The sequence below is a fragment of the Pyxicephalus adspersus genome, chromosome Z, assembly GCF_032062135.1.
Source record: "Pyxicephalus adspersus chromosome Z, UCB_Pads_2.0, whole genome shotgun sequence".
NCBI lineage: Eukaryota > Metazoa > Chordata > Amphibia > Anura > Pyxicephalidae > Pyxicephalus > Pyxicephalus adspersus.
In genome coordinates this window covers 51,694,433-51,711,187 of record NC_092871.1, presented here as the reverse complement: position 1 = coordinate 51,711,187, position 16,755 = coordinate 51,694,433, and the positions used below count along the sequence as shown (strand labels likewise).

At 38.3% G+C, this 16,755-nt stretch overlaps 1 protein-coding gene and 1 long non-coding RNA gene across 2 annotated transcripts; one reads left to right on the top strand and one right to left on the bottom strand.

Annotated features, from left to right (window-relative positions):
* Window positions 1-223: 223 nt before the first annotated feature.
* Window positions 224-7,845, bottom strand: LOC140344183 (uncharacterized). Its single transcript, XR_011923504.1, has 4 exons — window positions 7,749-7,845; window positions 3,952-4,027; window positions 3,247-3,432; window positions 224-313 (listed from the first exon to the last, which is right to left on the bottom strand). It is a non-coding gene; the product is annotated as an uncharacterized lncRNA (long non-coding RNA).
* An 81-nt stretch (window positions 7,846-7,926) lies between these two features.
* EBP (EBP cholestenol delta-isomerase) lies at window positions 7,927-16,188 on the top strand. The gene is made up of 5 exons (XM_072431169.1): window positions 7,927-8,097; window positions 12,544-12,854; window positions 13,871-13,907; window positions 14,993-15,123; window positions 15,736-16,188. The coding sequence occupies exons 2-5, from the start codon at window positions 12,554-12,556 to the stop codon at window positions 15,957-15,959; spliced, it is 693 nt and encodes a 230-aa protein (XP_072287270.1). The 5' UTR covers window positions 7,927-8,097; window positions 12,544-12,553; the 3' UTR covers window positions 15,960-16,188.
* The last annotated feature ends 567 nt before the right edge of the window (window positions 16,189-16,755 follow it).

Below are 16,755 nucleotides of genomic sequence, written 5' to 3'. Positions count from 1 at the left end.
GAGGTTTAGCAAACAGCCCTCACAGCAGCTGTGCCCTGATTCAAAGGGCCACCTACAATTAAAGCTCTATCACCTACATCACCAATAGCCTCTATTCATATACCAACATTGGGATTATCCAATGTCTTATCATTATAAGCAGAACTGAACTTTCCCAAAATAATACGTAAAGAAGAACTCCAGGTAATTTTATATTTCAGTATAGCACTTGTACATACAAGTTACCTCTTCAGAGGCAGCAGGTAATCTGCCATTTCCTTGTAAATTCATGGAGAACAGTCCTCACAGCAAGCTGTTGCACTTACTCCAGGGTCTGCAGATAAAAAAACACATGAAGGTGTGAATACCTGCAGAAACTGAGAAGCAGAAAGTGTCTGAAGATACGGCATCCAGAAAGGTAAGAATTTGTGAACTTTGTATGGATTTGTTAAAGTGTTACTAAATGTCTTGGTTCTTTACGGTGACTACAGTAGAATGTGCATTGACATGCCTGCCTATATACAGGAAAGTACAGCTCTGAACCTAATGTTGGAGTCACCAGGAATAATTTTTGAAAAGGAGGGGGGTATAAAAAGGGACTAATCCATACTTGTCTCCTAGAAAGCTGAAGCCTGTGCACTTTCTTATATCCATCATTAGTAGGGGGATCATAGAACTATTGTAGAATGTGAATGTAAATAAATTGGTCTTATCAGTGGTGGAGTCCACGTATAACCTAATCATATGATGGTATATGGTTCCAAAAGGCCCAATTAAGTTTTTTTACTAACTTCTGGTGATTGTGCTTCCAGAGATGTCTGTCTATTAGCACCCTTCTGGTATGGTGCAAAAATTGACAACACAATTGTATTTTTGCCAACACAATTGTAAACAAACATCTCCCTAATCCTCTACAAGAAGCAATTCTAAATCTGAAACTTAAGCTACGTACACACGGCAGATTTTTATCGCCCGATAATCGGCATTGGCCAATTATCGGGCGATAATCTTCCGTGTGTACAGTCGGTGTCGTCCATCGTCCGGACGACCGACCTGCCGGATCCACGGATGATGGACGACAGCCGATCGTAATGAAAGGGAAGGGGAGAGCGCGCAGCAGGGTGCCGCTCCGTCGCTCTCCCCCCTCCCCTCTCCATAGAGCATGAACGGTGCTGTATGTACAGCATCGTTCATGCATCTTGCAGCCCCTTGTCGTTGGAAAGGATCGTGAAAGATCCTTTCCAACGACTAAAATTGCAAGTGTGTACGCAGCTTAACACAACACACTAACAATTTGGATGTTTTACCTTTCCGTTTACCACTGTAAAGCAGATCCTTGTCAAATATTCATGCAGTAGAAACCAGGTCATACAAAAGGTGACCTGATTTCTACTGCATGAATATTTGGTGGAGATCCTCACCATCCCTTTGTGCAAATTTCAAAGAATTTGGACCCCTGAATAGAATACTTTTTTACTAATTTCTAGGTATGTGGATCAACATTTGGGCAACAAAAGAAGGTAGTTCTATAGGGATTTGGTTCTTTAGCTGGCACCTCTTCACTCCTTTCTGCCCCAACTCTTCTCCCTGCACCTTTCCTTTCCTTTCCAGCAGTATTCCCGAGTGTGATTCGGGGTGGATCCCGAACCTCAGGGGACCACTGCACACATGCTAGATTTTTGCCAAAAACGAGCATGTCCTTTTGTTTTGGGCAACAATAATTTAGTGTGTGTATGTAGTTTTATGTTTTTGTTATACTTTTATTGTAACTTACCAGTTACCATACGCCCCCTACTTTTGTGTGCTACTCCCCCCATCCCTTGGATTGTAAGCCCTTTGGGGCCAAGTTCTCTCCTCTTGTGTCACTGTCTGTATATGTCTGTCATCTGCATCCTTTAATTGATGTATAGTGCTGTGTAATATATTGGTTCTATATAAATACAGTTTATGAATAATTTTAGTAATAATTTAAATGTTTAATTACATTTTATAGAATTATACTATATGAAGCTTTTATCTTTATGAATCTGCATTGCTGTGTGTATGTAGAGCGACAAAAGAGGTACATCAGGAGGTAAGTTGCACCCTATAGTTGAGACACTGAGCTTTTCAATTTTTCTGTTTTGCAGCATTGGTCTCAAATAAAGGACAAGTCCTATTGGAGATCATAGTACACTGCAGAAAGTGGACAGTCACCTGAATTTTGCGTCACGCTGGTCAGGGCTTTAGTGTTTTTAAGTAGATATATTATTTCATTGATAAAAATCCCCTACATGCAATTTATCAACACATGCCACGTCCCAACGTAAATTAACACTTCAATATTTCAAGCAATATATGTATATATGGGACTTCAAATGCATATAAATTCAACAATTCTCAATGTCCACATTCCTTTTTGTATATATTATTTTATTTTGTTATATATATTTAGTTTAATGTGACCAAAGAATGTTCTAAAAATCTTTTATTAAAAACACAACAGCATGTATACAAATATGCATGCTTTCTTTAGCATGGCACTAACAGACGTGTTTCGTGGAATGCGTCCACTTCTTCAGGAGGAGAGAACAGACTATAATAAAAGCAAACAATACATTGCCTATTTTAAATACATCAGTACAAAATTGCAATATAAATTCACATCATCCAATAGTTATATAATTAAATAACTTTCATTGACCCATGAAACCAAGGTTTTCTTTAATTGGTCAGCTGGGAGGCAGAAAGGGCAGACAATGTGAGGGATAAACCCATAAGTAAACTGCAGATCCACCTACAAGGTGGTTAAAAGGTGTGTGTATATATTTCTACATATATAATTACCGAGCTCCCATATACATATAGACCATACTTGTGTGTGTAACAAAATGTGATACATATAGCACCATCACAAATCATGTGTGCCTTGTTGATAAATTCACAGTTGCTAACAAAATGTGTATAGTGTTGTGTGCAATATAGCCCTGTGATAGACTTGGAATCCATCTTAGAGGAGCCTAATTAACCTTCACATGAAAAAAAAACTAATGTTAACAATCTATTAACAGTCTATTAACAACACATGAAAGATATATTATGTCTTAACACTTGCACATATTTGGAGAAAATCCCTACTAGAGTGTACCTTATTTCCATGCGGATTATCATGCGAATCTAAAATAGCCTTAGTTGTACAGCGCCTGTATTAGATAAAATATAGTAGCAACAAGTGTATCTCCAAAACTGGCAATTACATCTAGTATAACTATAAGCACAAAGCTTTACCTTTTCCACTGTATTGTATCCAAAAACACTTTCCATTCCAAAATACAAGGAATAAACGACGCCCATACGCCAAGATGTCCAAATTTCCAACTGCCGCAATCCAAATGTTCCTCTAGTCATCTAGCACAAGAACTTCTGCATGGATAACGGAAGCAAACGCAGCTTCCGTATCTGTCGTGGAGTCGCCTGCGTCAAAAAGAATATTGTGCACTTGATGCGAAAACACATGCGCCATATTGGATAAGGGAAAAGAAAGCCAAGCCTGCATGTACTGCTTTTCCAGAAATACCTGTCCTATTCTAAGAAAGAAGCTCATTGAAAATAGAGACACCCCTAAAGGGTGACCACCAGAAGGATAGTCTGCCAATGTGTAGATAAGTCAAAAAACTTTTGTCAGCTATTCAGCCTTCACAGATGGGGGGGGGGGGGATAATGATGCAATGTAAGTAAACAATATTCAACATTTTAAATGAAATCTAAGCAAAAAAACAAACAAAAAAAAAAACATTTATTGTTCTTTCTCCTTTTTCAGACTGGGGTGCCATATTAGTAAAAAAAATATGCCTTATATATTTTTACAGAAAAGGTTTGAAGCTTAACCCCCGTGATGTTCTCAAGTGTGGCTCGGGGTAAAAAAAACAGGCAAAAAGCAGTAACCCCGAGCCACACTCGAGGTAGCTAAAAGCATTAAAATAAACCACTTACCTTGTCCCATCGGCGTCCTCCTTGTCTGTGCAGGTCCTCGGGCGGCGTCCTCTTCTTGCGTCCAATACAAATAAATCTTTAAATAATATATATATAATTTCATTATATACATTTTGGATTTGCTTCTGTACAGTTATAATACAGGTTTCAGTATTTTTATGCAATCCTCTTTAAACGGATTTCTGTTTTTTTTTTTTTTTTATTTAAAGTTTACTAATAAGTTTATTAAATATTGGACATATTTTGGTGAGCTATGCCTAAGAATTGTGGGCCTACAAAGTAAAATAAATTTCCATGCAAAACAATGTAACACTTTTTGCATAAAAATATGAACAGAATCAGAACTCCAGGGGGGTAAACATTCATTCAAACCAGGAGACTTTGTGGCACATAATTTATAATTTAATATTGTTATTTTTCTTTTGTAAAATTTTTTTTATCAACATCGCCACCTCTTGGATCTATATAAACCTTTTCCAGTGCATTGACTCTCATTTCCTCTACATTGAAGGGGTTACAATTTTTCCACTTCTAATGTTTTAAAGAAGCTTGTATCTAGACATCTTTTCGTTTTTTCGATATAGAATTGACCGCAGTTACATAAGGCCATACATTTAACCCCTTAAGTGTTACAAGCCACATGGCCATTCAATTTTCTTTTCAAATTATTAGGTATTTGTACATTAGTGGTACCCTTTTGGATCCAATTACAGTAATTGCACTTACCACAAGGGAAAGTACCTATTTCTCCTGTATTTAGTTCCCTATTTTTGTTACTAACATGACTCTTGACTAGTTTGTCCCCAATAGAAGGTAAACTTCTAAATGTGAACTGGGGGTAAGGAGATAAATATTTGTTGATATATATTTATTATATTATATATTTATATATATTTATATTATATATATTTATATAACAAATATATAATATTTGTTGGTCTGTAGTGTGTAAGGGACAAAATTTTACACATATGTTTCTTAGTTCTTCATGATTTGTCTTAAAATCTTATAATGATGGTAATCTTTCTGTCTGCCGGTACTGTCCCAGATTGTGTACTATATAATATTTCTGATCTTGGTCAGTCTTTGACTTTTTGGTGTCTTTTTTAAGAGTTTGCTTCTTTATCCTCTCGACAATAGTCTTTGCTGTAGTTCTTTTGCAGCTATCTCAAAATCACAATCATTGGAACAATTCCTGCGCACTCTTAAATATTGTGAAAAAGGTATATTTCTAATTAAATGTTTGGGATGTGCACTGTCTGCCAAGAGAATATTATTCCCTGCAATGGGGTTACGATATAAATTTGAAGACAAAGAGAGATCAGGATTGATACAAATTTCTTTTGTGCCAGTCCAAAGCATGAACACGTTATCAATGTACCTTCGCCACTAAACGATGTGTGTAGCGATGGTACACAGACAAGGCTTCAGTACAGAGCCACCCCCTGCATCTGGAGGAATGTGGGGTCATCAAAGACAAAAATGTTGCGGGTAAGTATATATCTCAAAAGAGTAAGCACAAAGTCATTCTGTTGGGACAAATCCCGACTTCTTTCATTCAAGAAAGAACCAATTACTTCTAGTCCTTTAGTGTGTGGTATATTTGAATATAGGGCCTCAATACCACTGCGTACTGAGAGAGTTCCCTTTGGTACAATTAATGGCTAGCATTTGTGGAAATACTGTCAATACCCAAGATTATAGATCTGCCAGGAGGATTATTCAACCTTTTGTGCACCTTAGGTAGAGCATAGAAGGTAGGTGTTTGTGGATATCTCACATATAAAAAAATCATATATTGATTTCTCAATTATCCTTTTTTCCAGTGCTTGGGAGATGATCAGAGAAAACTCTTGATTATATCCATTCATTTCACTGGGGTTAATTTGTTGATACTACTCCTTATTCTATAGGATCTCCCAACACATCCCTTTGTAGTGGGATACATCCATAACCACTAAATTTCTGAAGGTTCTGTAAGCTACGAATAGCCTGCATTTGTTTTCTAGAAAGATTCCTATTTTTAATTATATGAATATCCAACTCATTTCTGTCTTTCATAACTTGTGTAACAAAAGCATAAATGTGTGGGTTTTGACGTATGTTAGGAAACTTGGTGGACTTGGGGAAAAATATTCCCTGAATGTTTTCTTGGTTGTCAAAAGTTCCAAATGTTTCTGTTTCACCTGGGGTTGGTTGGTTCATTGTCTAAGTTTTCAGTATTTTCATGCCATAATTCTAGCGGATCTCTGAGTGTTCTGAAATCTGCAGCATTGAATTCATGGCAGTTTAGAGACCAATCTCGATAGTCATCTCTCAAAGATTTATTTTCAAAAGTACCTTGATGAATAACTTTCTCGCAAATAAATGGATGTCCTTTACAAATTCAAACATTTACAGGACAGAGAAAGTCCAAGTTCCAGCACTTACTGTTGTATACCTGAGTGTATATTGGGAAAGGTTAATGACATTTAATTGGTGGTATTTGCCGGTAACCTTACTGTAAATTAAATAATTGGGCCAATCTTGGGAGTCTGCATTTTTGGATTGGAGTGACCATCTAAAAAAGATGTATTGTGTGTAGTTATTATCAACAAGGGGAGTGTCTTAAATTGATGGTGAGGAATCTAATTTAGTGCTTAAATTAGAACCAACATTTGTGGATGTGATTGGGTGCAAGCGATTGTGGGGAATTGTTGGCGAAACTCCACTTTTTTTCGTCTCTTGAGTTTCGAATTCTGCCATGGTGAATTATCTTTTTTTAACCGTTTACTTACCTGTGCCTTATTTGAAAGATAATTAGTAGAAGAGACAATAATTGCTGAGAGCAATCCTTCAAATTACTTTCCCAAATGTTGGGAAAAAGCTCTCTCTCATTCTCTATCCAAGAATACAGGGCACTACAGGTGATGAATGGGGACAAGTCTGGAGTGCCTGGAGATCGTAGTGGAACTGCAGAGGTAATTTGCAGTTCAGCTCTATTGTGACATCACGTGGGAAACTGAACTGCAGACTTCTGCAGTTCCACTACAATGTCCTGGAACTGCAGAGGTAATTTGCAGTTCAGCTCTATTGTGACATCACGTGGGAAACTGAACTGCAGACTTCTGCAGTTCCACTACAATGTCCAGGCACTACAGGTGATGAATGGGGACTTGTCCCCATTCATCACCTGTAGTGCCCTGTGTTTCCGCATTGTGCTTCTACTATGTTTTCTTGGATAGTTTTTCTATCCAAGCAAACATAGTAGAAGCACAGTGCGCCAACAGCAATTGCTGCTGCAGCGCTGTACTATGTGTTGTTGGATGGAGAAACACTATCCAACAACACATACAACTAGTAAAAGGCTGCAGGAGCAATCTGATTGCTCTTGCAGGCCTTAAAAGATCCTTAAAAACCTGAATTCCCGCACCATTGACTTCAATGGTGTTCGAATTCAGCATTTGGTCACACGGAGAATTTCTCATTATTCTATCGAATAGCTGTCTAACTGAATAGTGAGCTATTCGACCCATACTACTCCTGGATACTGGCTATATGTATATAAACTTCTATAAATATATTAACTCCCAGCTCTTTGAGCTACCTTCTTAGAGGATAGGGGGTCAGTCAGGGGAAATATAAAGCTCTAACCTAAATGTAGAACCTGATAATATAATAAGAATATACGGTAATCCCAGCTACTTCCACATTCTAACCAACAAAATGGCCGCCCAGTTGCAAAACAGTTTCCTAGCGTATAGTATCGATATTGCTCCACTGTCACGGTGACATATAGGGCAGGACAGGCGCCATACCAGCTGCATCTCTTAGCCAAACACAGCTCGGCCAGGCTCCTTCTTACACATCCCAACCAATCAGTTGGCGTGGAACGAGAGTCTTGCGAGGTTCAGAGACCGCGGGGAAAAGTCCGCCCCCTTCGTTTAGACCAATGAGAAGCAGCAGTTCAGCCACCAATACCACTTTTTCAATGGGTCGACAACGTGTGCTTAAAACTCCACGTCCTGGTTGGATGGCTTTAGACAGACGTGCGATACGATTGGAGGAAGTAACAGTGGGCTTGGCAAGAAGTTTCTGTATGCAGGGAGATGCAATGCTGCAGATTGCAGAAGAGGCAATAGGGACAAAGCAATCAGGAGGACACAGGTGAGCCTATAAGTTTCTATCTATATTAAAAATAGTTTTGCTGAATGTTTCTTCCTGAAGAACATTGACAAAAAATTATTATTATTATTAATAATAAACAAGATTTATATAGCGCCAACATATTATGAAGCGCTGTACAATAAATAAGGGTTGCAAATGACAAACAAATAAAGACAGTGACACAGGAGGAGGAGAGGACTTTGCCCAGAAGAGCTTCCAATCTAAAAGGTAGGGGAAGTAACACGGGGATAAAAAAATTACAGTAAATTGAAATATTATTGCAGATAACTCCACTCATTATGCAGTGTTTTCAGCAAAGAATTCTGAGGACTTGTTTACACTGCTTTGAACAAATCCACATGCATGATTATTATGAATAATTAATTATTTGATCATTATTTGTACAGGTGATCCTCACCTTACAACTTACCTGTTTACTGGTTTTAAACTCCCATGTCAGGGTCCTCTGACAAGTACACAAAACAAAACTGTACCGTGTACATCCATGCCTTTTGGGCACCCTCTGACCTCTGGTCTGCAGGCTATCAGTGAACTTGTCACTGACAGACACTGCACACTTGCAGCACTGCAGACCGTGTCTATCCAAAGCTCTTCACTTAACAACCAGGTTGCAGTAATGGAATCTGGTCGTTAAGCGAGGAGCATCTGTGTAGTACAACTTTTTTTTCTTGGTCTCGGGGGAATTCCTTCTAAAACTAGTTTATTGAGGGTCAATGGGAAAAGCCTCTTAAATTGGCCAGTGGATAGAGTGTCCTCATGCAGTAGTGGTTAGAATATCACCTTTATAGAGCACTAAAAAAAATAATCAGGATCATGCTGATGGCTCTACCAATTGGGCTCAGCCCCAGAACTATACAGGCATTATGCAGTGGGAGGTCGTTCAGCCACATGTCAAGGAATCCCCAGAAACCTCTAGGGGAAGCCTGACTGAGAATAGTTCAGTGCTAATCAAAGCTTTGTAGAATCTGCACCTTTCAGTGAGTAAACTAAACTTAAAAATATATTGGTGAGAAGTGCAGGGGTATAGAAAATTGGAATTCTGGCCTGCCGGGGTGGCATCATGCTTAATAAAGAAAAGGATAGAAATGACCCTTATTCCCGCTGGTGTTCTAATTCTGTCTGTATTTTCATGCAAAAGCGGTACATTGTTTTACATGGAAATTTATTTTTACATTGTAGGCTTAACTCACCAAAATATGTCCAATATTTATTAAATTTAATATTAAACTTTAAAATAACTACAGTACAGTAGATACAGTACATGTAATATATGTATATATATATATATATATATACACACACACACACCGTATTTTTCCGTATAAGACGCTCCGGAATATAAGACGCACCCCATGTTAAAGGAGGAAAATCTAGAAAAAAAAGATTCTGAAAGATTATTCCCCTTCTGATCACTCATGTGCCATTCATACCGTACTCACTCATGTGCCATTGATTGTCCCCACTGTACGGCCGGGTAACTCCGTTAGGGCAGGGATCAGCAGCGTGCTTCCTGGTTCAGAATCGCGGGGGTGCATGTGCCGGCTTCTTAGTTTCAGTTTGGCTCTGCACTGCAGCCAGGAGGAGACACACAGTGCAGCCAGCATCGAGGAGACACACACAGGATCGGCTATCGGGGGATGTCTTATTCACGGGTGAGTGTCTTATTTTAATTATTTTATCAAAAATCGGGGGTGGCTTATTTAATGGGGATGGCTTATAATCGGGGAAACACGGTATTTGTCGTATAAGACGCACCAACTTTTCCCCCCAGTTTTGGGGAAGAAAAAGTGCGTCTTATACGGTGAAAAATACGGTATATATATTTATATATATATATTGAATTTCCCGCCGCGCCTCCCGCACGAACTGACGCAAGCACCGACGTCACCTGGGAAACCTCGGAGAACGTCTCTGCATTCATCGGCTGAGGATCAAAGAAAGAGGACGCCGCCCGAGGACCTGGACAGACGAGCAGGACACCGGAGGACCCCAAAGGAACAATGTAGGTGGGGTGTTTTATTGTTTTTACCGACTCCTGAGTGTGGCTCAGGATTACCGCTTTTTGCATGTATATTTTACTCTGAGCCACACTCGGGAATACTGCTAGGGGGGGTTAAACATGCAAAGCTCATTTTGACAAAACAGAAAAGACAGTCTATTGATGATAGTATCACAAACCACCTGAAAGACCCAACCCAATACCAACATCTAAAACACCCAACAAAAACAAATGAAATGTCATCCAGACAAAAACACTTCTTTGGAGGATCCACCACCTGAAGCAAAGCTGGGTTTGCTTCAGGCGACATGTAAATCTATAACCAACAAACATAAATATTGTAAACTGCCATGTGTGACTCAAGAATCAACAACTGATATCACTTATGACACACAAACTGAAACATGTGATGTGCACAGATCAGGCAACGGTAAATATATATTTTTTTTCTTTTAAATGTATTCAACTTCTTTTAAATGAGTCCAACTTCTGCCCTGCAGCGATGACAGGTCCAGGATGGGATGGGAGCCGCCATCTTCTTCACTGGCTTCAGAGTGTACTTCCATTAAAACAGTGATTCTGTTAATTGATTAGGTGATTTCCTGATGCATGCGCAGGAGGTACATTATTCCCAACAACTGGGTGTGTGTGCTGTGATGCCACACAGAGCTGAGCTCCAACCTGCACAGCGCATGCACCGAGTTTGGTTAGAGCAAGACAAAATGCCACCAGGAGTTTTATATGGGTATTTCAAATAGTACTACCTCCTGGTGGGATTTTGTTTTCTTGGTTTAGATACTTTATGATATGTATTGAAATTGAGGATTCTATGTTCCCAAGTCCTACAAAACTCAGGATTTGGCAGAAAAGTGTATAGTAACTGCTTCTGAATGACTGCTATCCCAGGGACATATATTAATACATTTTATTTTTTTGGATTAAAAATACATATAATACCCTGGCTATCATTCTTCAGTCCACTACTTTATAATGATCATTCTTAAACCAATCATTCTGCTAGGCCTCAGAAGGACCAACACACAGCGCTTTACAAAGTCCATTGTCACATCCCTAAGTGTTCCTCAAGGGGGGGCTCACAATCTAATGTCCCCTCCATAGTTATGCCATTAACACAGTCTAAGGCCAATTTTGTGGGGAAGCCATTTAACCTAACTGCAAGTTTTTGAGATCTTGGAAGAAACTGGAATGGAGGAAACACATGGAGAGCATACCAACTGATTGCAGATAGTGTCCTGGATGAGATTCAGACCTGTGACCCAACCTGGTTAGGTGCACCATATGTCCCAGATATGCCTAGTTTAGGCTTGTTGCACTCGATATTGTGTTCTGATTTATAATCTGCTTGTTAGTAGCTCATAAAACCCAAACCTGCATAATTATTAAATTAGAAAAGAAGCATTCTAGGTGTGTCAACAAAACATTCAAACCCGTGAACACACACTTTTGGCCCTCCTACCCCTCCCTATTATTGGATGGTCGTGTCTTTCACTCCTCTCTGTATTGGCCTACAAAAAGCCATGTCAGCCTAGCAGAGGAGCTGTCATACAGAACATCTTTGTTGCTAGGAATACCAATGACTGACTGAGCCCTGCAGAGGACCCATCGACTCTGAATAACACTTGGACTGAGCCAACCTTCACCTGAGTATATTTCACTACCATTGCTTTTTATTTGATACTGTTGTATTTGCTTGTTTATTATTCTTCATTTTCAGTCTATGCACTGTGCATGTTTTGTCTTGTACTTTATAAAAATTGTAAGCTATATTTCTGAATGCTCCAAGTTTAAATTGTGGAACCTTCTTTCTTGAACCTTAAAAACCCTAAAAAGTTAACGCTATGTCATCCCTGTCTGAAGTGGAAGTGGTTGAGACAGACAAGGCTTAAAGAGCAGAACTGATCTGGGGTTGTCAATATTAACCGTACATTCTTCCATGTAAGCACATGATGGCCACCTACCAATCAATGCGTGTGCATGTGGCAAGGGTTAACAGTTAGGTTAACATTACCCCATGATGGCCCTTCTCAGCCTGCTGGTGCTTAGATTGATGCTTATCAGGATTGAAAATCTTTGTTCAGGGTGAAGCTGTGCGGGCAATACCCTACTCTAAAACTAACAGAAATTTTAAATTTAGATATTTTCTTTTTTGGGATGCCATGTGTACAAATCCTACTGTACCTGACATATTGATTATATTGTGTAATTTTAAATTTTTTTATAAGATTCTCTTGCCCTTGCAATGTCTAATATCTCTTTCTGGACTTTCATATTTTCTGACGATTTCTTTGCTGCACATACCAGATTCTGACTTTTGCTGTTGCATGAAAAGCTAAATTGAAATATAGTGACATCAGCATTTTCTCATGTGAGATTGGTATTCTGACGTTTTAATCTGTCCTCCACAGATAAAGAAACATGGCACCAGAAGCAGCAGCTCCTGTTCCTCACCCTTACTGGCCCCGTGAGCTGCACATTGAAGGTTTCCAACCCAATGACCGGGCCATGTGGGAGATATTGGCTTTTCTGTTCTCAGTATCTGGGGTGTTTCTGGTTGGGACCTGGTTCCTGTCTGGCCGCATTGCTGGTATCAGTTCTGTTCGTCGTTTGGCCATCTGCTGGTTCATGGTCTGTGGTTTCATCCATGGTGTGATTGAAGGCTGGTTTTCACTCTATTATCACATCATCCCAAGAGACCAGGCATTCCTGTCACAGCTGTGTAAGTAGAATAAAAGAGTTTTAAAACATTTTCATTTTTTTCATTTCATTTCAACTTTTCATTTGGATAGTCAGTAAGTTTGAACCCTTACTATGTTTTTACTGCAGCATGTGCCAATATTTGAAGATTTTCACATTTTCCTGTGGGTCTTGATGACGGTGACATGGGCCCTGTAAAGACAATGGTCTCTGAGGCTCTTTAAAGACAGTGGTTGTGTATGTGTGTGTGTGTGTATATGTATATATATATATATATATATATATATATATATATATATATATATTATATATATATATATATATATATATATATATATATATATATATGAAATGTGAAAGTGCAAAAGAGAACCGTGGGAATGTTTCTACATTTTCAAGTTGCAAAAGAGGCAGCCTCCTACAAGTATTTTACTTCTGAAAAAATAAATGCAGTAAGTGGCTCATTGCATGCACCACCTTTAAAAACTATCTCACAGTTTTTTAAAAGACCTTGGGACATTTTGTATGCTTTGCCAATATTATTCCTAATCACATATCTAACAGAATAGCAAAGTGCTCAGTTTGCCAAGTTTTTATTCTGTGTTAATTGTATAAATATCCTTATTTGCCCAAAGAAGTCTGTCTTTCATTATCTATCTTAGAAACACTGTTTGTTTGACATGATGGACTTTGTTCACTAACCAAAGGTTAGAAAAGAAACTAAAAGTGTCTAACTGATTGCTAGGTACTAAACAAACTGTTTTTTCCCCACATAAGGCCTTAAAGGGGACTATTATTATTTACCTATCTCTTGCCTCAGTACCTTCTGAGTCAATGACATAGGAAGCTAGTAAAATAGATAACTTTTGATCTGGAAATTTACAGTCCAGTTGGTCCGGTACCATGACGGCCAATTAGTATAACAACAAGGCAACAAGCATTTGTAAAATGAGATTTTGGTTCTATATTTTCGGTACTGTTTTTCTGTTGACTTTCCACTATACTCTTATTAGATCTCTCTTTTGTATCCCATTTTAGGGAAGGAATATGGTAAAGGAGACAGCAGATATATGATGTGAGTATCAAGAGGTGCAACTTTTGTACCCTCTACTCAGATCCAATTTTTTTTTTCTTTTTTTTTCCAAATAATTTTTATTGTGAAAAAACATCAAAAAAAAAAAAAATCGTACAGTATTGGTCAAAGTTATACAAAGATCCTATTAAAACTTAGGATCATTGCTGTCAGAAGGCTTAGAGAAGAGAAGCCCCTGACTTTTCCATCTCTTATATAGTTTGTCAGCCAAGGTTTGTGTATGTGCCAGCACTTATCTAATAATTACAAAATGCTAAAGGCAATCTGGTAATTAAAAGAAAACATAATAAATGCCTAACTTACTCCTTGGTTACTGGTGGGTTCACCTAGTTTAGGGTGACCTTTTTGGATCCTTTTAGGGAATTCTTTACATTGCTGAAGTGTTTTCTTGCAAGATTTGGGATGCCAAGTTTTCCCAAGATCTTGCTATGAAGCACAGAACTGTCAGCGTCAGAAAGTAGGAAATAATATGTCTTAAGGAGGGTGCTAGTTTAAGGTTTTTTGTCAGTTTTTAAAACTTTTTTTTTTGGTATTTTGTAATCAGGAGTTGGGGGCACACAAGCAGGCCCTGTTTTGAGGACCCAGGAACTCCCTAATGGGTGGACTGAACCATTAAAACCTGCAGGAGGTGATGTCATAAAAATGAGCGACCTTCTGAATTCATAGCAGGGTCTTGTAATTAAAGGTCTTTATATCTTTCTTTACTTGTACACGGATGGCACTTGCTCCAGAGGAACAGTTTGGAGACAAGTCACCTAGTGCAGTTATAGATCACCTGATGATCACCCGTATTTTTTTAGGAACTATAAAAAAAAAAATGGTATCCACTACAGATGCTGGCCACTTTCAAATATTTGTCGCCTTTTGACCATAATAGTTGTTTTCCTACTTTATATCTTAGTGAATAAGGAACAGCAGAGAAAGGAACCAGGGCATAAGTAAATATCTTTGCTCAGTTTTGGAATCTAATGTCAAGTGTACAACTACATACTACAGTTGTCAGATCAGTTTTTTCTTTTTTTTCTTTTATGTCATAACTTATTTTCCTTATTGCTATATCCCCACAGAGCTGATAATTTCACTGTCTGCATGGAAACTGTCACCGCCTGGGCCTGGGGTCCTCTTAGTGTCTGGACTGTCATCTCCTTCCTCCAAAACAAGCCATACCGTTTTATTCTGCAGCTTATTGTGTCACTTGGTGAGAGTAATAGGCATCTTGAGATTGGGTTTAAAAGCCTATGTATGCAAGCTAAACAAGCAAAAATTGTGTTACAATGACAGTGAATGAGTTCAGATCTTCATTTTTTTTTCAATTTTGCCTTAAACCAGAAATGTTAAAAACCTATGTCAGGTCTATAATGATATTTGTGTCCACAAAGGGATATTCCCACTTACACAAGCTCTATAAGATAGGAAGTGAAGGGAAATTTCCCAACCCGACTGCTGTGATTGGCTATGAACCCTCTTGTGCAAAATATGCAGGCATTTACTTATCGGGGTACCAAGCCTACAGTATTGTGGCTATATGGTCACTGAACTCATTGAAAAATATGAATATTCAAAAAGGGCTACACTAAGAGCTTTATACATGTAAACTTGGCATGTGTTGTAACTTTTATTTATACAGTATAAAAGCAGGATTAGTGGACCTTTTTCAGTAAACAGTGCAAGGGCCACTTGAAGTAGCTAGGCTTGAACAGTATCAGTCAGATTTTGATTGGTTGCTGTTAGTACTTCGCTTTGCATCTACTCTTTTTGTAACTGATTGAAAAAAAACCTTGAAATGTCTCACTCTACTCTCTCCATACAGGTCAGCTGTACGGTGATGTCTTGTATTTCTACACAGAATATCGGGACGGTTTCAGTCACAGTGAGATGTGGCATCCAATTTATTTTTGGTTTTATTTTGTGTTCATGAATGCTCTGTGGATTGTCATCCCAGCTGCCCTGATTGTGGATGCCTGGGTTAACCTTAGCAAAGCGCAAGGCACAGCTGACTCTACACGGTTTACAAGCAAAGCTAAACGCAACTGATGTTGGCTAATATGCCAACAGTAATTGGACAGCAATATTCAGAGTGAGTACAGGACTGCAACAAATACCATTTGAAGTACAGTGTCTATCTGTTCTTTTATCTTTTTTTCATTATCTGCCAACACAGTTTCTGTGTCACAATCATTTTTGTAACAGTCATTGTTTCATTGTACTGTTTAGTTTGTATTTTTAACCTTTAAATTCAAAATACAAAAAAAAGTTCTTACAACTGTGTCAAGACTGTGTTCTTTTCTCTTGGCTGCAGTAAAATGCCTCAGGAAAAAAACATTTTCCTTGTGATGACAGCCACTAATACTCTTGACATTATAACCCATCCTTATGCTATCTGACACAGACTTTTAAATGTTTTCGAATATGATAATAAGGAGAAAATAAAAATAGCAGACCAGGCATCATTTCAAAGCACCTAATTAACTATTTATTAACACTTAAGTTTTGGAACGTTTACTGTTTTACATTATAAAAACAAGGCACCTATATTACCAGCTTTTGTTTGTTCTCCTAAAATAATATTTTAGTTTGCAATAGATTTTGTTTAAAGGTTAGTGTCACAAGTCAGAGTTTATAACTGGTCTGATACATTCAGAGCCTTTATGTGGAGATGCGGAGAGAGTCTATGCATGTTTTCTCTCTCTTTATCAAACTTCTACAAAATATTCACACATTTGTTACATTGGATCAATGCAGATTTCATCCAGAATACATCTGTAATAATGCCTGCAATCAGGATGATTGGAACAAAGTTGCACAACAGTGAAAGTTCTTCTATCCCCTG

Excerpts from the sequence above, each read along its gene's own strand:
- EBP (XM_072431169.1), top strand. The coding sequence starts at position 12,554 with ATGGCACCAGAAGCAGCAGCTCCTGTTCCTCACCCTTACTGGCCCCGT. Across the intron at positions 12,855-13,870 it reads GGCATTCCTGTCACAGCTGT|GGAAGGAATATGGTAAAGGA; the intron begins GTAAGTAGAATA and ends ATCCCATTTTAG. Across the intron at positions 13,908-14,992 it reads GGAGACAGCAGATATATGAT|AGCTGATAATTTCACTGTCT; the intron begins GTGAGTATCAAG and ends ATATCCCCACAG.